Source organism: Triturus cristatus, chromosome 8, assembly GCF_964204655.1.
Source record: "Triturus cristatus chromosome 8, aTriCri1.1, whole genome shotgun sequence".
In the NCBI taxonomy this organism is placed as follows: Eukaryota; Metazoa; Chordata; class Amphibia; order Caudata; family Salamandridae; genus Triturus; species Triturus cristatus.
This window is the reverse complement of record NC_140591.1, coordinates 1,135,364,122-1,135,386,125: the sequence shown is the minus strand read 5'-3', so window position 1 is coordinate 1,135,386,125 and position 22,004 is coordinate 1,135,364,122. Positions and strand designations below refer to the sequence as shown.

General features: G+C 42.2%; 1 protein-coding gene across 2 annotated transcripts in view; it reads right to left on the bottom strand.

Annotated features, from left to right (window-relative positions):
- LOC146805507 (lysozyme g-like) overlaps positions 1–22,004 on the bottom strand; it is a 131,208-nt gene that overhangs the window by 5,819 nt on the left and 103,385 nt on the right. For both annotated transcript variants that reach the window (XM_085622779.1, XM_085622780.1), the window contains exon 5: positions 19,023–19,161. In XM_085622779.1, the coding sequence (XP_085478905.1) occupies positions 19,023–19,161 (139 nt within the window). The remainder of the gene's footprint in view (positions 1–19,022; positions 19,162–22,004) is intronic.

Sequence of the window (22,004 nt, the reverse complement as noted above, 5' to 3'; positions counted from 1 at the left end):
TCTACCATCTTAATACCCACAAACCCAGGACCGACTAGCTATAGTGTCTCACTTGCTCTCCTACTCACTGACAGAGAAACAAATGATTAGACATCCCAGAACACAACACTCCCAGATCTCTCAGGAATCGCGGTAACAAGACACACCCTTTTCGCTCGCACTCTTGTATTTGTCCACAATAAGATCTGATAGAGACACAAAACAGTTTAAATTATTTATTTTAACAAACGTACCCTAACATGCAGTATACGTGCCACAACAAGCAGGAAAATGCATTGTACAAATATAGTCAGCATAGCAGATAATCCATAAATCATGAAGGGAGATATCATCATGAAAGACAATAGAGCCTAACCTCCCTCCCCTTGCTACGAAGTAGTATTATTATGTAGTTGAAGATCTCTTTGTCAGTAGACCCCCATACCTTAGCCTATAGATGGTAGCTCTACATCATAGGTGCTGTCTCGCTCTTCTCCCTGGAAAGCTCACTCTCCAAGTGTGTGCTACCTATTTGTATATTCTAATAAAACCCAAGTACATTTGCCCAAACAACAGCTGCATCAGTATGTTTTGTCTAAGGGCTAAGGCCTGGCCAGAACAAAATAACAAGGGACATTGTTGTTCGACCGTGCACATAATGTTCAGTCAAAATCCCAGGAACATGCAGAGAGTGAACATAGTGATGAGTTCTCATGTGAAAGCAGCCATAGAAAATATTGCAAAAATAAAGACGTGTAGTAACGTGTACAAAGCGGCCGGCTGACTGCAACGTGCTCATGCTAACTTAGTGAAGACGACAATGTCCCTACGAGCCACGTGACACCCTCCCCTTGGCCAGGTCATTAGCACTATGCTAAGACAGAATTCAGAGGTAAGCAGAGGCAAAGCGTCTCAATGGTATCCCAATTAGTATATTCTCGAAGGAGAGGGGAAATAAATATTTTGCAAAATAAAAAAAATAAATCAAAGAGACCCAAAACACATCCATTCAGAGGGAATTCTAAGATTCAAAACAGTTGCGGGAAAAGTGGAATGCTATAAATTCCAGTATGTTGTCTGACCCTTTCATAGTAAAAAGGTATGTCATCGAATTGAGCATGCTCCTCATATTCAGAGGCTGCTAGGAGCATATCCGGGGCAACCTGCAGTAACTTTGATGAAACTCTGATCCACGAGGCACTGTGCTTGAGCACAGGTACTCAAGTCTGCCTTTGGTACCAGTAGAGGATCGCACAACAAGCGCCTACCTGTGTAACATTCCAGGTCATGGGCCTACAACAAACCCAATAACAGATCATAATTAAGGCTCCCAGTTTTCCCTTTGTACTGATTTTTACAGATAAATACAGACAGAAAACAATGTGTTTCCTGTCTGTATTTATTTTTAAAAGTGGAAAAATACTGACAATTCATGAATTCCAGGCAAAAAAATTATCAGATAGACAGACAGGGAGGTACAAAACAGGATCAGATGTCCTTAAATATATGCATAAGTTAACATATATTTGTAGTATTAACCTACTATGCCCCTATTGGTGTAGTTTTATGTTATATGTGGCTGTTTAATTTGCTAAAATGAGACAGGCTTTCAGGTATGAGTGCACATCTAAGAGTTAAATAAATGTGGAAATACCATTTTATGACTCCATTTATTCTAAAAACATAAAATAAATTTGGATAAATACCAATAAGAGGGCCAAAAAATAAATATGGATAAATACAGACGGAAACGAAAAAAACAATACCATAAAACCGGGAGCCCTAATCATAATCCAGGCAGCGTGTGTTGTATTGGAGAGACAGGCATCCAGGGCCCATTGAAAAAGGCACCGGAGGCAGTGGAACACAGGTTGCACACAGATAAAGTAGGCAAAAAGGAAGGTCAGCCAGTAGTCGATGGCAAGAGACTCCACTGGCATTGAACCAAAAAGCTGCCGCATTTGATCATGGTACAGCAGCAACTTTACCAGGTTTGGCCACTCCACAGTGCGAGCAGCCAGTCCGAAGCAATAATAGGAGAATACGCATGCCACAAATTAACAGGAGCACCAGGGGAAACCCTCTGAAGGGGCTGGAAAAAATAGAATGGATGAAGGCTGGTATTCCTCCAAAATGAGTCTGAAAGGAGGTGACAAGGCCAGAACCGACAAGTTTTAAAAAGTGTATCAGGCCCGCGGTATAAGACGCATTAAATAGTTGGTGAATTATTTCTCCAAAATGGAGTGGGAGATTTGTGTTTAGCAGTGAGTGAATCTCACTTGCGGTTCTCACCACCTGCAATTCGAAGTTCTCATGAGTTGATGTGAGAGTCACTTCTTGTTGAAACAATAGCGCTTTGAGTCTGCTTAGCTTATTGAAATCTGTTTTCAAAGTTGGAATGGAAGGCCAAAGCGAACTATCTACAATCGGGGGTGGAAACAGAACATTGCTGAAACATGAAACATGTTGGGAAACAGCTACTATATACAGGATGCCTGCCCGTAAGCCACAACAGTTGTAGCTATTTAAAATAGGATAACTACCATTAGAAAGCAAAGTTAGCGCGGGAATAATAGCTGAGACGGGGGTACCTTTTAAAAATCAAGCCAGATTAGGGACCCAATCATTGCAAACCTTGTGAAGTTAAACTTGTTTGAAGACTAGGAAGTGTCCTACTGTGGAATCGCAATCCTCCCCTGTAAGAAAAATGTCCTAGTCAACATTTTGACATCTGTAAGTGAAAGGCAATGACCATAATTCATGAATATAGCTACTGCCTAGGGGCTCATATTTACCAACGGGAAAAGGTTTCATGCAGGCTGTGAACTGAAAGAGTGTGATAGGCAATGAAATAACTCCATGTGTTAACCACACGGCTGGATCAGTCTCTGCTACAGAAAATGGTAACTGTTCTAAGTGTTCGATATGTAACAATGTGTATGCAGCATCTTCCATTGACATTAATTTCTGTTTATCCCTCAAATTAAATGGTAAATACAGTGATGAAGCATTCAGGTAATCCCATGGCACTTTTCTACTTTTGAGTGTTTGTAAGGTATAAGCAAAATGCATTACAGAACGTAGTTGGTTTTGAAGAATGTCAATGACTGATGATACAATATTATCCAAAGTATATATATGGGAAGACAGTGTATTAATGCTGTTATCGACCACTGCAAGAACTTTTTCTAAATTAGCTTGGTCAATTTTTCGCAGAACCACTGCAGATTCCATCTGCAACAGTTTCCAAAATTCATTATATGTTGAATAAATAAAACGTTTTTGTCAAGGGGAATTTGGACCCAATAGAAAATCAGCAAGATCGATGTCACCTGATAAAAGGGAAAATGCTGCTTGACAGAGGACAATGTGAAATGTTCCAACTACTGTTGACACAATTTCCCTACTGAATATGTGGTAACCGTATGGGAATGTGGAAAACGAGGATTAGGTCTAGATTGTGTAAACCCTTTTGTGGTATTTAAGAAGCATAATTGGCATGCATTAGAGCTCGTTGGCCAAAGTAGCCATCCCAAGGGATCAATAGTGGAAGAGTTAAGTGTGCCATTCTGAAACATGATAGCTAAGACTTCAATTGTGTAGTTGGTATGTGTTTGCCACATTTCATAAGGAAAACAAAAAACAATGGTTCTGTTGGGAAACACGTAGACTTAATTCAGTATGTACTCAATACAACTAATCAATGAGTCAGTAAACATTCAGTAAGAAACAATGAAGCACACACATGAACCTAGAGATTCAGAAATTGAATTCATTTTACTCTATGATGTGTATCAAAATATTCAGCAAAATATTTACAGGACTAACCAACCATAGAACACATAAAACATAAAACAATCAGTGACTCAGCGTGTCTATTAACATACAATTGACCACAAATTCACATATAACATATATATACAATAACAATAGACTGTGATATACAAACGGGTCCAAAATCAAGAGCATAGACCACAGCAGGATATAATTTTCTTAGTTCTGAATGTGGAATTGCGTAGACAAATAGGACAAGTAACGTCGACGTTTCGACCCTATGTAGTAGTGCCGAATTGAGTGCATCTAGAACGGGTCTTCATCAGGACAAAAAGTTGGCTGGCGGCCTGGGATCAGAATTTATTATAGGATATGGTTTCCTGGTATCGCATTAAAGGAGATGTCAGCCGACATCTGGATTGGTCATAAATTCTTGACAATAATTTACCCAATTTAGGAAGAAAGTGGTGCCGTCATAACGATCGCCACATAGTGGTATTCTCGGTCAGGACGTCTATATCCATCTAAGACTCGGCCGCTAATAAGGAGCCAATAAGGGAATGGAGGGAATATTAAGATTTTTGGCCATGGCTAAACCAAGACAAGTAGTCTGTTGTACCGTTTCATTTAAAAATATCAGCTGAGACGGTATCAGACATGCGCGATGCAATGACTCAGTGCCCTGCACTTGTCAATCCCTGGTTCTCCAGATGGATTTCAAATCAATAGTGTCCTTCCAATACTCATAACCCTTCACGGTCAAATCATTCCTGAAGGACAAGGAGTAAACTAATTTTGTGTGGGTCAGCATAAATTTTGTGTGGAACAGTATTTTTAGTTTATAAAAATAGGACTGAGGGTCAGAAAGATTGTAACCCGTGAAATACATACATTTACTTTGTTGGGTCTTTGAGCTTTCTTGTAATGGTGTTGGGCAATGCTCCAATAGGATAAAATTAAAAGTTGGTCTCTGAGTATTGGTCTTGTGTAAAAAATGATGCCCATAATGTTGATAACAGAATAAATCTACGATTATTATTATGAGTGTTGGACTTGGCCCTTCTGGCAGGTTCACCCCTGAACTTTTTTGCTTTTTACTGGTGACTTGGTGTGGTGATTGTTTGGTTTCTGCGCACTTTCCCTGTGTCCCAGGGAAAAGTGCGTGCGTGCTCTTGAGTGCATGTGGTGAGATAGGCCTGCCCTCCCATAGGAATGCATGGGGAATGTATGTGTCCCTAGTAGTTCCTGATGCGTGGGGTGTGCAGGCCCGAGTTTGGTATGTGCGGACTCGTGGGAGTGAATGCTGCGCGATGATGTGTGCGGCGTGCATGTACCTAGTGTGGAAGTGCCACTGCTAGAAGTGGGCACTTCTGTGTGCAGTGTGTCTGTCGCGTGATTGGCTGGTCATGTCATGTGACGGACTAGGGATTCCCCAGTGTCAGGATGAGTCACCCAGTGGTGAATGGGGAGATCAGCAGCTAGATGGGTGGGAGGAGTCCACCTGGGTCCTGAATAGGACAGGGTTTTCCAAACACAATGCTGGCCCCGCCCCCTGTGGTGCGACTGACGACCCTAGCCCTTCCAGTGAATAGAGTGAGGGGCTGAGCACATCAAGGGTGCTCCCCAACCAGCTGCGACTGGTTTTCCCCCTCACCCTGAACCCAGAACAAAGGGTTTGCCTATATAAAAATGGGGCTGTGTCCCCACAGAAACTGTTCTGCTTTTTGGATCCTGACAGGAGGGGGCTGCTGCTGCTGGAGGCTAGGAGGAACCGCCACTTGGGACTGCCTCCCTGCCCTGGAGGGCCCAGTGAGCTGGCCCCTGGCCCAGCCTTGCCCCCTTCCTAAAACTTTGCTGGACCTTCTCTTTTTCTTTTATTTCCCCCAAAGCGCCTGGAAGCGCTTTCATTTTGACTTTCAGCGCTAGGAGCACTTGATTTGGGACTTTTGCTGAAGCCTCCAGCGCCTGGGAGCGCTGGACTCTCCTTTAGCGCAGAAAGCGCTTCCACCTCTGCCCTCAGCGCCAGGAGCGCTTTATTTCTGATAGCGGGTGCCTACCCCGCATACTGGTGCTGTCGCAGGTGCCCACCCTGCTTATTTGCCGTGGTTTAAAGGCGGGAGCCCACCCCGCGTACTGGTACCATCGCGGGTGCCTACCCCGCGTTATTAAGGAATTACTATCCCTAGCGGGTGCCCACCCCGCCAGGGACTTTGCCGCTTTCGTTGTCATACCCCTCGCAGGTGCCCACCCTGCCGGGGACTTCGTGCCGTTTTCAAATCCCTAGCGGGTGCCCACCCCGCCAGGGACTTTATGCAGTGGTAACGGAAGCCTGGGTCCCGGAAGAATCACCGCTGCCGGCCCGGGGGCTTCCCTGAGAGTGGCGCGCTGCCATTGGTTGAAGCGCCCCCTGAGCCTGGAGGCTCGTTACCAGGGCCGCGCTGCCATTGGCTAGGCACCCCCTGAGCCTGGAGGCTCGTCACAAGGGCCGCGCTGCCATTGGCTGGCCACCAACCCTGCACCTCGAGCCCGGGGAGCTTCCCAGAGGTGAGGCTGCGTCCGGCTGCGTCGCCCGGAATCGAAGACGAGTTGTAGGCCTCCCCTGCCCCACGCAACAGAAGGTACTGGTCTTGGGAGGTGGGGGGGGGAGCGGGGTGTCCAGATGGGCTGTGGCTGGCCACGCCTCCCTTCCGAAGAGTGATCTCTAGCGCCAGCGCGTCCCGCACTAGGGCAGAGATCCTTGAGGCCTAATGTCCCCCTCCTTGCTTTAGTTTCACAGCGGCGCCGCAGTTGCGGGCCGCTGCAACATTGTGGCAGTTCCTTCCTATCGTATTTAGAGTCCAGAGGGACTCCAGCAACGGCCAGTATCGTATTCATAGTCCAGAGGGACTCCAACGAGGCACATTTGTTTACAGAGCCACCCAGGCTCCAACGTTTGGGGGCATTCTTGTTGGCAGAGCCCAGAGAGGCTCCAAGGCATGCCGCATTTGTTTTAAAAGGCACAGTGGTGCCCTCGCTCACTTCTCCAGCTGCCCAGCACTTCGTGGGCAGCTGCAACGTTTAGGTTGTGCCTTGTGCGCCGGGTTTGCGCAGCCTGCGCAGTCGCGCCCTGACATTCTTGTATATTGGGTATTTCTGCATCCTGAGAGGCCAGTTGGCCTGCGGACAGTTATCTTGTGTTGTGCCCTCCCCTAGGGCACTTGGTGATTTTCATACATGTACTTTTTGCGCCTGCGCAATGCCTTCATGATATTTTCTGTCCTGAATTGTGTTTACACCTCTAAATGTATTTTATGCATCCTGTGTTTATGTGCTTAGACCCCTACAGGTAGAGTGATACTTAGGTGGTTGTTTTCTCCTTAGTACAGGTGGTACTAGTGAGGTCCTAGTTCCCTGCGTGATATTCCTAAAGGTGGTTAGGGTTGCGTAGGTGGTACTTTCTGATACCAGTAGTTACTGGTTGTGTGCCACATTTGCTATTTTGTACTACAGTATTATTCCTATGTTCTAAGAGTGCTAATTCCTGACAGTGGTCCATGTGGCCCTGTCCCCTGTATATATAATCCCTTGTAAATTCTGCCCGTGCCTGTTGGCACATTGTAAAGTGTGTGTTTTTATCTAATGTGTTGTGTATAATACAAAGGCTATTTTTATAGAATACCTTGTGTGGAGTTTCCTTTGTGGTGGGCCTTGGGTGTTGTTGCTGGGTGCGCGCGCAAACGCTTTACACATCGCCTCAGGGATAAGCCTGTCTGCTCGTGCCAAGCTACCAAGGGGGTGAGCAGGGGTTATCTTTGGCGTGTAACTTCCTTGCCCTGACTAGAGTGGTGGTTTCTGCCTGACTTTGGCGCAAGCCTTAGCCAACCAGAAATCCCATTTCTAACAATGAGGATGTTTGTCAATCCTCTACAGGTCAGCGAAGTAGTGCAGAACCAGATATGGGCTATAATATCCCACAAGTTATATTTTCATCACAGAATAAGCCTAAAATAATCAGTACCTTAACCAAGTGCATATATGATTTAATGACAGACTCAGGATATAGTATTCTAAATGGAAGACTAGCAGAAGATCAACCAGCCTCCTCAACCTATCGCGGGCCAACAGTGTCTTCCATTATAGATTTTACTTTAGTGCATTTTTCCTATTTCCATCTGTGTAAAAAGTACGCTATTATATCAAGACCCGAGAGTGATCACGATCCTCAAAGGCTAGTCATCAACATAAAGCATGATTATTGGGAGACCCATGCAACGGCCAATAGTGGCAGATTGACCGCTGTGAATGGGAAAAATGTATTTGGATTGATACGCTAAAAGAGAAGGCATCCAATCTAGAAGGAATCATATCATTGAGTTCCGAAATAGATATTGTACTACTAAAAACTCGGGACGGTTGGTGAGATGCTTGGCAATCTATATTAAAAAATATATTATCTAGTCTTGTGACAAACTTACAGGAATCACGAACGAACATTATAATTGAACACAAGAGTTTAGAATTAATTGAATCTAAGAGAGTTTATCGCAAGATGGTAAAACATATTTCAAAACTTCTGATATCTAATGAGCGCAATCTGAGACTACAAGACATAAAGAGAGAATTCAAGAACAGAAATTTACAAATAAAGCAGGATAGTGTGAACAATGCCTATGTCAGATTATATTATGCTATATTAACCAGGAATGAATGAGCATACTGGTCTCTGGTGGGACATGGTACAAATTCATATAAGCAACCAGACGATGTATTTATCCAGAGCAATAAGTGGGAAAATCATATTAAAGCTTTGTATAAGTCAACTATTACCGGTAATTACACATTGCCAAAAGATGATGGAACATTTGAAGGTATAACAGAAGAAGAAATAGTAGAACTTATAAAGAGAACGCGCTCCTCTAAGGCAGCAGGACCAAATGGTATCCCTGTAGATTTGATCAAGTTAAACGTAACCTTTCGGAGTATGCTGCTAAAGAAGCTGTTTTCGCAGGTAATCAAGCATGGAAGGATACCATCTTCCTGAAAAGGAGCGATTGCCCATCCTATATACAAATGAGGCCCAAATTCCGATCCGTCTAGCTATAGATTAATAGTGTTAATGGACTCCAAAGGTAGATTGTTTGCAAAACACCTTCAAAACAAATTAAGGTTGTGGTAGAGAAAAAATCATTAATACCAATAATACAAACCGGATTACGCTCAGGGTGTTCAACAATTGATAACATCATTTCATTGGCTATATTAGGAAAAAAGCAAGCTAGCGGAAAATAATGATGTACGCTGTTTTGTGGATTATTCCACAGTGTTCGATAAGGTTAATCAACAAAGGCTATGAAGAAAACTAACAACATGGGAAATTGATCCGAATCTTCTGAATTTTATCATCCGCATGCATTCAGAAACATGGCTACAGGTAAAATTGGCACACAGCATTACGTTATCGCCAAAAATTGATACCATAAATGGCCTTAGGCAAGGTTGTGTCCTTGCACCGTTGTTATTTTCTCTCTACATTGCTGATATAGATATGGGGTTAAGTTTGGATATGGGTATTGCACCAAAATTGGTAGGTAAAAAAATATCATACCTAGCATACGCGGATGACATAGGGATCTTGTCTCTAACGCCGTAAGGACTTCAACATCTACAGAACCAACTACATACCTACCATACAGTAAATAGATTGATAGTCAATATGTTCAAGACAAAAATTGTGATGTTTGGACAGTCTATAAAACCTAAAAGGTGGACACTTGGAGAAACTTCAATTGAGGTAGCGGAGCAATACAACTATCTTGGAGTAATCTTTTAGAACAAGTTATCATGGTAAAGTCATTGGGCCAGTAAAAATTCAAAATCAACTGTTAATACTAAAACAATTTCGAGATTCATGAAATTGTTCAGAGGGAAAGCATTTAGTCCATCACTGAAAGCGTTACAAATGAAATTGATTCTATACTTACTATATGCATCTCCAGTAATGAGTGAGAAAGTTATTCCCCACATTGTATTATGAGATTGTAATTTGGTCTAAAATCCCTGGAAACTTTGCTCAAGAGAAGATGTGTGAACTACATTATTGATTGTGCCAAGGCTGATCCTTTCACATTGAAACATCTAATATTTGAAGAGTTAGGGAGAGAGAAATTCAGAGGCATAGAACTGTATAGTATAACGATGGAATTTAGATCCTATGGTTTGCCTGACTGCAGGAGATGGGGCGAGTAAGCCGGATCTGTGTGGAAAAATCGAATATGCAATATGTTAACTATAAAGCAGTGGAATCCAGACCTTCTACTAGCTGGAAAATACAAACATACAGATTTAGTAATCAACACAAATACCATACAGAGTCAAGATTATTTAGGATGGAGTCTACCTGGTTATATAAAAAGGACGTTTCTAAGATTTAGGTTATTTTACATACCGATTGGGGAGTTTGAAGGGAAATGGAACCAGGCATTTAAAGGTATAAAAACATGTCAGCTTTGAGGAACGTTTGAGGAAACACTTGAACATTTAATATGTATCTGCCATAAGCTGCTGCCCATACGGAGAACATATTTACGCTCCTTGTTTAACAATGCTAAAATAAGAACAACTGCAGAGGCCGTTTGATACTGTTTTAGTCTCAAAGAGGACAGTGCAATAACAAGGATGATAATGTATTTAGATCATGCCGATAAGGCATTAATTGCTTAGATGACTTTTAACACAGGAAAAAATACAGATTTTTTAATGCTAGTGAATGAAAAATTTAAAACTGTATAATCTTGAGAAAAATATCTATCGTATATCCCTGAACTTTAGCACCTAAAAAAACAATAATTTGGTGGAAGAAATAAAGTGAGATAAAAGATCACCATCTATAGATAAAAGAGTGTAGGAATGTGGACATTAGGCATATTAGCACGTCAGCATATCTTGAAATCATAGATTGAGCCGACAATGTTTATGATATAGGTGCATGACTAAATAGCATATGTAACTCTTGTAGGGGAAGGATTAGAAATTATATTTACATCAGGGAAACGCATGTACAGAATCCTCTATGACAAATCGAATGGATATATTTTATGAAAATAACACATTGCACTTTCATTTGGTAAATGAAATAACTTGATTGAAAGAATACAGTGATACAGTGGTAGACGGATAGACAATGAATGGAAACCATGGTGTGATCTTATGTAAATATTGTATTACGAAGTCTGTACTGACTTTTATAGTAAGTTTTAATTATTAAACTTATCTCTTTTTTAAATGCTTGTATTTTTATTGTAATCATATGATTAATACAATAAAGTATTTTTATCACTACTACAGGTCAGCAACAGAACTGAAGGTACCACCCTTGGAGCTGGATGTCCAGAATTATAGGAACCAGGATGGCACCTATTTAATAGCGGAAGACATTTATTGAGTTTCCTTTGGTTCTACCATTAGATGGAGGCAAAGCTGAAGCTGTCAGCAGCCACAAGCCTAAAGGCAGTAGGTATATGCCTAGTGCTCAGGAGAAGAGGAACTAAGAAGGTGTAATTTCTTTTTTAACAGTGTCCTAAATGATTAGCATGTATTACAGAAATAATTGTTGCATGATGATGCACAGGTTTTATGAAGTGTGACTTATGGGGGAATAACACATACACGTTTTGATTATTTAATATGCTTTCGATGTTTCTTCAGCGTTTGCTTCGTTTTGGTCAGGGAATAGTAAAATAAGTCAATAAACCGAATCTTTGCGTAGACATTTAAGGAAAAGGTTAAAAATGAATGCATTTGGAACATTTACATAGGGGCTCCAGCCATGGAATTGGGGACTTTGAAAATTGTTTCATAGGAACATGAAATCTATGATGTTCTTATAACCTCATGTATCAAAATATAGGGGTTTGCTCTAATGACCCCACAGGACCTGGGTATGAAGAAAACGGGTTAAACAGAAGCTATGAAATAATGTGGTAACAGATTTTACATAAGTAATTTCCACTGTGAATACTTAAATTAATCACAGTTTTTTTTTAACAGTTTCACAAACCATGATTTCTTTTGCTCATTGGGTAGCATAATAATCCTCACTCTTGGTACTGGTACCTGGAGTGTGCATTAATGTTAACATTAAACATAGCAATACACATACATAACAAAGCAAAGCAGGGAAGACAATCACATAACTTATGCATACAAATATATATATATATAAGACAAAAATAAATATGATAATTAGAAACTTGCTTCAGTCTTCTAGTTGGTTCAAGTAGTGTGGCTGTACTCTTTATTTATTGCACAGTCCACATGGGGGTAGTTCTAAGGATGGTCGCATATGGAGGAAAATCCTGTCCTCTGTTTTTTAAATGTGTGTCTAAAGCATTATTAATATGTTAAAGATTGAATGACTCCTCCAAACATTAGTGTTGACACATTTTGGCCTTGTTTTAGTGGGCCTCTTCCAGGCAATGGAGGAACAGAAGTACTGTTAGGACAACATGTAATGGTGCAAAGCGTCGAGCACTGTCGTTCGCTAAAGTGTGCCTTGGAGTGTTCCAGGGCAAGAGGTACTGCCAAGTGAGCCAGTTAGGAAGAGGCAGTCGTGCTCAGGTCGTGGCATATCCTATGTCCGCTTGGGGGGGGGAGTATCGCCTACAGGGCTATGGATGTTGTCTTGGAATTAAGCGGCGTGAGTCTCATCTGCTGTGGCCAGTTGCAGGAAATTGTAGCAGCAGGGGGTGCGAGGTGCATTGCTGCAAGTTGCCCTGAAAGCCTCTGCTTTTAAAAGTAAGGACTCAATCCCCGTTTACTGCCAAGATGAGGTAGTGACAGGCCGTCTCGAATATATCATAGTGGTATCACTCTGTTAGAGGAATGTGTGGCTCTTTGAGTTCTCTGTGTGCCGGGGGCCGATCAACTCAGAGAGAGTTGGCTGCTCAGGGTGTACCTGTTACCTATTATGCTAGCGAATAACCAAAATAAATCATGGTTTATGAAATTGTACAAAAATATCAGTGATTAATTTAAGTGCTCACACTTGTAGGAAAGTAGTATCTGCTTGTGATGGTTACCCTCACTTTTTGCTGATGTCACACTGTTTTTGGACTAGTCTGACTGGGGTCCTGAATAGCATTGGATTGGATTCTGGGATACCCTTATCAGTCCCTAGTATATGGTACACCATGTACCCAGGGCATAGGTACCCCAGAGGCCTCCCAGGGGCTGAAGCATATATTATGCCACCCCTGAGAGGCCATTCAAATTGACAAGACCAGCTTGCTCCAGCGGACTGTGTAAGCTGATGCTTGCACCACTTACTTAAGATATAGGTTCACTATATCTATTTAAATAACTACACTTAAATACCTATCAGTCACCCCTATGGCAGGCCTTAACAATCCTGAAGGCAGGGTGCTGGGCTTTACATGGGATGGTGCCCCTGCATGAGCAGAGCCCCTCTGAAGCCTTCGGAGACCATTCTCCGGGGTTGTCTGTGATGCAGCCAGACATATTTGTTTAAGTGCATTATACCCTCACGGTAAATGCTAACTTTAAAATGGCTGCTTAGAAACATGTCGTATTTGGTGTCAAACACCTTGTAATCATACCTTCAAACCAGTAACTGGTGTGTATGGGAGGTATGATTCCACCCTTCCAAAGGGACATATGTGGGTCACCAGTCTACCCGGTACCAGCTTTCTCGACCTGGGCAGCACAAAATGGATACTGCCAGCCACAGACACGATTCTGCTCTCCTGCTTCTGAGCCAAGCTCACAAAGAGGCAGGCATGACAATGGGCATCCTGTCACAGGGAGGTGTAACCACCTCCCAGACAGGATTTAGTGTATTGGGGCTGGGTGGATGCACTCTGAGAGTGCCAGAAAGTCTGCACTGGGAGCACATTTGGTGTCCCTGTGCATAGTCCAGCTCAAACGAGTTTTGGGAGCCATTTGCTCCTGCTCTGGTGTGAAACTGGACAAAGGACATAGGTGTAGCCACCCCTCCGTCCTGCCCCTCCCCTAGGAGGGTCCACAGAATCTTTCCAACCCCTTCCCATGGGTATAAAGTGGGTTACCTGACTACAGGACTTTAGATTTTACCTGGACAGGATTCTGCTAAGTTGAAACCAAGTACTTTGACTGCCTGCACGACGCTGGACGACTGAAGAATCTCCCTTTTAGTAAAGGAGTTGCTCCCCTGCAAAAGCAGGCACCTAAATGCATCTGACCGGTTCGCTTCTCCTAAGCTCCTGAGGACTCCGAAGATTTCAGCAACACAGGAGGTGGGTTTCCGAAGGTCCCTGAGGTTGATCTGCCCTCTCAGCAATCCTGAGACCAGTATCCCTCGTGGGGACCATGCAACCAGAACCCCTGTGCACTGCATACATTTGCAGTTGCATATGCTAAGTGACGATTCCCGAGCTTGTGCAGTGGACTGCATGTAGTCCTGACCCCGAGCAGTATTTTCACTGAAGATTTCCGGCCTTCACTCTACGAGTGTCCTGTGGGCTGGTACTTTGCAAACTTGCTTGAGGTCTCCTTGCAATCCCTAGTCCGTTGGCCTGTGGGTCCTGGCAAGGGTCACCTTGTTTGTTCTTGGGCTCACCTGGTTGATCCAGACGTGCCCTGACTCCCCAGTGCTTGGTGAGTCCACACCGTAACCTGTTTCCTCTGACAGCCTGGGTTGCATTTGCCAAGGCTTCTTGGTACTCCAGTCGGACATCGACCCCTCAGCACTCGACATCCGTTATGGGGCAGCTCACCTCCGGATCCAGGTCATCCTTGACGAATCCTGGTTCCCGTGGCTGCAGAGTCAAGCAACCCTTATTCACTCCTGAAGCCCTCTACATCGGTGGGAATTCAACTACCGAGCCCCTGGTCAACTGAAGTGACCCAGACTCTGTCCCCTCTGCTTTCAGGTTCTTTTCACCTCAAATCCAGGCTTGGATTCCACCGGACATTCTTCGCCCTCCTGGCGGCAGTACTTCTTTGCAACTCTCCATTGAAAACGACGAAGGTTTCCGACACCACTTGACCTCTATGCACCCGCTCCTCTGGGATAGGTAACACGGGTACTTCAGTACTCACTGGTGGGTTGGCCTTAGAACCTCCTATGTTCCAATGGGTTTGCTTGATGTCCTCTTAGAAGAGTCCTTAAATTGTAAATTTGCAACCGCGACTTTCCAATAGAGATGTACGGAGCACACATCCGTGTTTCCTCACTGCACCTGTCCTCCGTGGGCTCCCTGTGTCACTCCTCTGGGTGGTTCTTTGGGGTCCCAGCGATTCTACCTGCTCTAGGCACTGTGTCTAGTTAAGTCATTGTTGTTATACCATTTTTTTTGTATATGGTTCGGTCTCCCCGTGGAGCCCGCTGTGTATTTTGCTATTTACGAATGTTCTATTGATTCAGTATTGTGTACGTTGTGCTCTAGTCTTGTATAGAGACTAGTAGAAAGTGTTATATTAATAAATACATATTTTTATATAAACACTGTGTGGTTCTCCTTTCATTTGGTCCTTTAGGAGGTGAGAGTCTGGTAAAACAAGCTGCTTTACATTCCTTCAAGATTAAGCCTGAGGGCTGCACTCCATAGCTACTACTAGGAAAGCTTACAATAAGGTTATCTTTGACCTCATACATCATAAGGGTCGTGTGGACTGGTACAGGGTGCCCACTTTAATTAGTAGACAGCAAATACCAGGCCACCTTCTCACAACACTGTAAATAACTTTTGTAAAATCTGTTCCCACATTATACCATAGCTTCTGTTTATCCCGTTCTTAAAACCTAAGGTGTGTCAATTTAGGTCTATCAAGAGAGAATGGCTTATAAAGTTTCCCTGGGTCAACTGTATGCAAGTAACAGAGCAACACTACCTGAGGTCTTCTTCTTCTTTGGAAGTAGAAGAGCTCTGGTATGGATTTTATTTACAAAGTAGTTGAGAGCAGGGGGATTAATTAGGTAGGTATTTCTGAGAGATATAGCTAGAGAAAGAATGAGACAGAGAATGTTTATGTTTGAACATACTTTGAGTAATGTGCCCTGGTGTAGGTTAGAATGGGGAGTAAATGGAAACAGTAAGAGTGACTGCCTGGACCTTTCAGCCAAATTTTCTTTCTCAGCAAGGTTGGGACAAGGACTAGCAAAATTAATAGGTATTGAATTTCAAAGCGTTACCGCCCCTTTTGGCTTTGGGAATGCCTTTTACCTACAGTGTGCTGTTTCGGGTAATAGAAAAAATGCTTTTTACCAATGCACGATATAATTATCAAAAAACAATCTTCATCGTGATAATGTATAAACACTCATATATCACCACACATGCATATGTGTCTGTCATGATGCAGTGACTATTTTTTCAATCTTAATATACCAATCTTGGAGCAGCATTAAGGGAATTTAAGAGAAGGGATAGACCTAGTAGAAAATTGTATCTGCTACCCTTGCCCAAAAAACCTTTTACTTGATACAAAACAAAATGTGACGGAGATGTGCAGAGGAGAAATGGAGATGTCAGGGAGGATTGAAAAGGAAAGTAAAAAAAACAAATGCCTGAAGGGGGAGGGCCAGGTTACATAACAGAGAAACAGAGAAACTGGGGTAACAGCTCAGAGTACGGGCGGCGGGGATATGAGAGAGAGATCAAAAAAACATATGCAATCCCATGGAGTCCTAAGATAAAAAGAAAAATGAACTTCCATCAAGGATGGTAAAAAAGCCATGACCCAAGGGAGGGACAAATACGAGAAAAGGAAGAAAAACCATTGAATAAGAAGCAAGCAAATGAGATTGACAAGAAAGCCAACGAATGGTAAGCAATGAACTAACCCAGAGCCCACGTAAGTATTGTTACAGTATGTAACATTTTGTTGACAACGCAGGTGAGACCTAATAAAGGGAAATAATTGTGGGCTGGGTGTTTGATTAGCAGTATGCAGAGACAGAGAAAGAGTATTTGTATGGCCCTGGGGAAGTCAAGGCTCCCCTTGCACTCACTCCATGTTGGAAGGCCTGGGGCAGGCTACCCAGGAGGTATTCAAGGGACAGACGGGAACCCTCTGCTTTGCCTCCTTGACCCAACTCAACTAGCCGAGGCATACAGATAAGATATGAAAATGTCCGCACATGAGAACCGTAGATCACAAGTAAGTATCAAGAACCTCATTGCAATTGCCCTGCAAATATAAATTCAGGTACAAACCCGTTTGTGCCTAAATCAGTATTTAGATTTTTGCAGCAACTACTACATATCTGAAGGTTTTGCACTTCAAATTACAAACTCATAGTTTGTCAAGAGCAAAAAAAAATAGTAAACATACACAAAAGTGTAACAGGCCCTATGTGCACAAACTCCAATAACATATGCTATGTTTCATTAGGAACAGGCAAACTCTCAATGGTGTGGTACATGCATTCCCAGACTATAATGTGGCCGAAGTTATCTGTATTTCCTGTTTGTGCAATTATAACCTAGGATTGCAGAGCACTTGGAATGAGGTCATAAGTGGGAACCATGTATAGAAATTGCAGGGCTTAGCAATCCCATGGGCCTGTAAGGTGCTCGGAATAGCTCCCTATTAGGAATGAAGTCAAGTCCTGAGTGCAGTGGCTAGTCAACTTAATGCTTTTGTGTCTATCACCCAACCGTAACAGCTTTCTCTGACAGTGAGCAGAAATGGCCTCTCAAAAGTGCATGTGGAATCCACAAGAGGCTCTTTGTTGAGTTAGTTTTACCCTTATGTATTAACACCACTCCACACACTTATACCTAGCTATTGGCTGTGAATAGAAACCATTGGGGTTAACTTTGTCTGGAGCTAGAGTGAAACTGATTAAGTGGGTAAAAGACTGGGTCCAGTTGTGACTAGGAACTAAAGTGTACATGAAAGAATGCATACCTCTGGGGGTATTTCCCTTGAATGTTGAAGCCAGAACATTGAGGTATACAAATATTGAGGACAAAATATTGACTCCAAAATATAGAAATCTGAGTAATTATTGACTTTCTATACCTAATTCCACATATATGTACCTTGATGAAACACATATATGTAAGCTATGTAGAGGTGCAGTTAGGAATAGCAAATCTATGCTTCCTCTTTATGCACTTAATGATCAATACTTTGTCCACAATATTATTGTACCACGATATACAGTCTCGATATTCAGCAGCAGAATCCTGCTTGGGTATTGTGGTTAGTAAACAAGGCCATACATAGAGCAATTCCCCTAACACAAAGTATTTACGTTTGTAAAATTGCTAGTAACTTCCATCTGATTTGATTTAACAAAATCCCATGTACCCTGGATTTCAGTCAAGTGGTTTAATTTTAGATTCAATTTATCATTTGATCTAAGAAACAAATAGTCGCACAAATATCATGTTACACCAAGTATGAGGATGAAATTGGTAGGGTGCCACTGACTGGTAAGTGCTGGGAACCCAGAGCTCGCACCATTATATGCTCCTTATGACTTCAAGAACCCTATTACATGCTCTTTAGTATTTCAAGTGCTCACTCATACAGAATCGTTCTCCTTAATTAGCTACACTTGGAAGGGTCCTCTATCTTTACCATCACAGTCTGCTGTTAGTATCCACCCTCATTGCTACTGCGATGGTAAGTAATTTGAAGGCTGTGGCTTCTCATCAAGCACCTATGGGCACTAACATATGAATAATGTTTTTCCATACAGTGTTTTGTTGTCCATTTCTGATGTTTCTAGGTGTATCAAAAAGCATTAACACTATCAAATTCACTGATAATCAATTTACCAGCCTCAAAAGGATGGAAGGCTGAGTTTGGAGCCGGACTGGCCGCAACGGGAATCAGGTGTTTTCCTGGGAGGCTGGAAGGGCGGATGCCGGTTTGCAGCAGTAGGGCGCAGTTTTTTGTTACTGGGGTCTGTTTTACAGCAGTGCTGCAATATTGGCCCCCAGTAACAAAAGCAGCAGTGCTTCAAACTTGAACCTCCACTGTCCCCCTCCCCCTTCATCCTCCCAGGGTCTGATCCTTCAAAATTGCCAGGGCTGCTTTGGGTTACCAGTCCAGCCCTGGCTGAGTTGGCCTTGACCAGATAAGAATATGTGATTTATAAATCGTAGTAGATGTCACGAGTAGTGTTAGCTCATTGACACATTTTATAGCGAATTTAAAGAGCAGCAGTACAGGTGCAGCATCACCTTCAAAAGGTGCCTTCCACCCTGTACTGTGCAAGAGAGCTGTAAAATGCCCACATGTAATGAAATGTCCACTAGTGGTTTGAACATTACACATACCTTTGAGTTGTTGATCTACAGTCCAACCAGGGAACTTCCTCTTGATTTCACCGATCATATAAATCAGAATATCTGTCCCTTGAATAAGATGTTCCTCACTGTCCCAGGCTCCAACAACATTGTGCCATCTCTTATCAACCTAGGATATCAGACACAAACATGAATGCTTCTGAACAAGAATATAAAGTATGCAGCAGAAAATATTAAGTGTGCTGTTTATGTACAAAGATCTTCCCTATCAATCTCTGCCAGATCTGGGGGCACTATATACTGTCTGGTTCCATGTTTTGTATCTCAATACTCTGTGAAATCCAAAGTTTGGCTCAACATCAGCAAGGTGCTCAGTAGAAAATAAGAGGCAGAATCAAAAACTTAAGTCTGCTAAATATAACACGTTTGTTCATTCCTTCTCTGTATTCATATCAATTCAAATGTTGTGACTAGAATCACGTTTTAATGATAAATGTGGGTAGCTTGCCAAAGGTGTGGGACTTAAGAACTGCAATGCTTAAACACAAGCTGTAATCAGTTCTCTATGAAAAAGGAATATGGAAAAATCCTACATGTTAGGATTTTGTGTACAAAATTAAAAATGGTGAAATCATGGGAATACATATTATAAACATTTTGCCACAATATTTTATTGACATTGTCTACATAACTCAGAAGGGCCACTGTACAAATATGAGAGCAAAAGGCATTATTTGACTCACTGAAAGGAAAAATAGTCATATTGCATAATTGCATTTATATAGCACTTACTACCCCAGAAAAGGCATTGATGCAGTTTTTAGTGCGTAACATGCTGGTCCAGGAACACAGGGTTAGTAGTTAATACAAAGTTTATTTGTAAACTTAGTTTTCAACTTGTGCTCTTCAGATTAATTCACCTCATGAAATAGCCTATCATTCTTGTGGTTGGAGTTGATAGGTTTAAGTCTTGTGTTCTTCACGTGTGTTCTTTCCTGCATTAAATCTACAGTTTTGAGTAACTGAGATTAGTTAAATTTGGATTGGAAAAAGTTAGGATTGGCTAAATTTACAATTGAAAAAATTTAAGAAGAAAGGAATTTAAGATTTATGTGAATGGGTTAATTGCATTAGGGAGTTAACAGACATTGCTAGTAGAAAAATGTGTGCTTTAGTGCCAATGAGTTGAGAAATGTGAAGGTGGATTTGAAGGGAATTATGTGATTGCTATGTTTAGTGCAAGAAAGGCCACATTGGTAAAAGACTTGGTATTTAGGAGCTGATGATTAATAAGATAAAAGCAAGCGATAAATGTAGATCAAGCCAAAATGGCAGAAGATGTGTTGGGAGAAGTCAAAGGAGAAAAGGGAATTTTAGAGGGAAGTCAATATCAATGGTACGCAGGGATGGACCATTTTTCCTTGTATAGTGATATCTGTTACGTTCTTCAAATGAGTTCTTCAATGTCCTTCAAATTTGAAGAACATAACAGATAGCACTATATGGGTAAGGTATTTGTGTTGCTATAGAGTTGGGACTGCAAAAGTAGTGTAGGGGCACTGTAGGTCAACAGAGCTGCAGCTATTTGCTTAAGCTCTCCTCTATGTGGTAAGTCTTACTTATGTTCCCTGGTAGACATGTTGGGAATGGCATGTTCTAGTCTTTGTTGTGAGCTCCAGGTGATTTTCTATGCCTTTTGTCTTTGCTGGGAGGTAGTTCAATAATTTTGGCACAAAGTAATGAGTGAGTAGTGCCATCAAAGGATTTAGAATGCCGGACCTTCAACCTGGAATGTGAGTTCCTGGTTGAATGTAAGGCAAGAAAAGATGTGCTCTTCTTGGATACTTAGGAAATTGTTCGGGTGATGTGTTGGTAAACAGAGTTGCTGGTATTTGTGTTATTTCGCGTTTTTGCAGATAAATCATACAAATGTTCTCTGATGATCCTATAGTGAAAAAATTGCTCTTGACAAGCTTTTTGAATTTCAGGTGTTTTTCTGCTGCTCTTAGATTTGCCAGGATTGAATTCAAGAATTTGGCAGCCTGTAGGGAGAAAGTAGTGTAGCTGACATTTGTTTCTTGTATGCTGGAATTATTAGATACTAAGTTAGCCTCGAATATACCTTCCCCGGTTGGAAATATAGATTTTTTTTCTGAAGGAATTCAGGACCATTACCCTTTATCACCCTGCACAATAGCTTGAGTGATGCACAATAGTTTTAACAAGGATCTTCTTGGGACCAGTAATCAGTGGAGATGCCTCCGAACAGGAGATCTGTTAGCTCCTATCTTTACAGTTATAAGACGTCTTGCTGCTGAGTTCTGAATTCTCTGGGGAGTGAGAGAGAGAGAGCATTGGAGAGTAAAAAGAGCACAGGGGAGAGACAGAAAAACAGAGAGAGCAAGCATGGAAAAATATGCACCTGGACGGACTGCTGCAAGTAAAATAAAACAAGCAATGGCAAAGCCAATAGGTCTGGCCTTTCTCCAAGATGAAGTACCGAGAAGGTCCAATAGATGCCCTTTTGTTTGAGATGCAACTGAAACGTTTTTTACAAAGCTGCAGAACTACAGGTTGTCCCTGTTGAGTCAGATGCAACTGCTGGTAACGTCTTCCTCAAAACTGCAGAACCAAAAGGTGTTACTTGATGTCAAGCTTGACTCAGATACAACTGCTTGAAAAGGCCTTCTCCGAGCTGCGCTACCTGAAGCTGTTGCTAGATAGCCCTCTTGTTTCATGTGCAACTACTTGAAAGTCTGTCACGAGGCTTCAGTTCTGGAACGCATTAGTAGCTGCTCCTCAAGAGTCAGATGCACCTACCTCAAAGTTCATTCTCAGTAAAATGCAACTGCTTGACATATCTTTTACTAAGCTGCAGTACTAGAGTTTTACTCGAAGTCCCTCTCATGTCAAACGCAATGGCTTGAAAAGTCTTTCACAGAGCCACAGTACTTCAAGTCCTTACTAGATGCCCCTCTAGAGTAAGAAGCAACTGCCTGAAAAGTCTTTCAA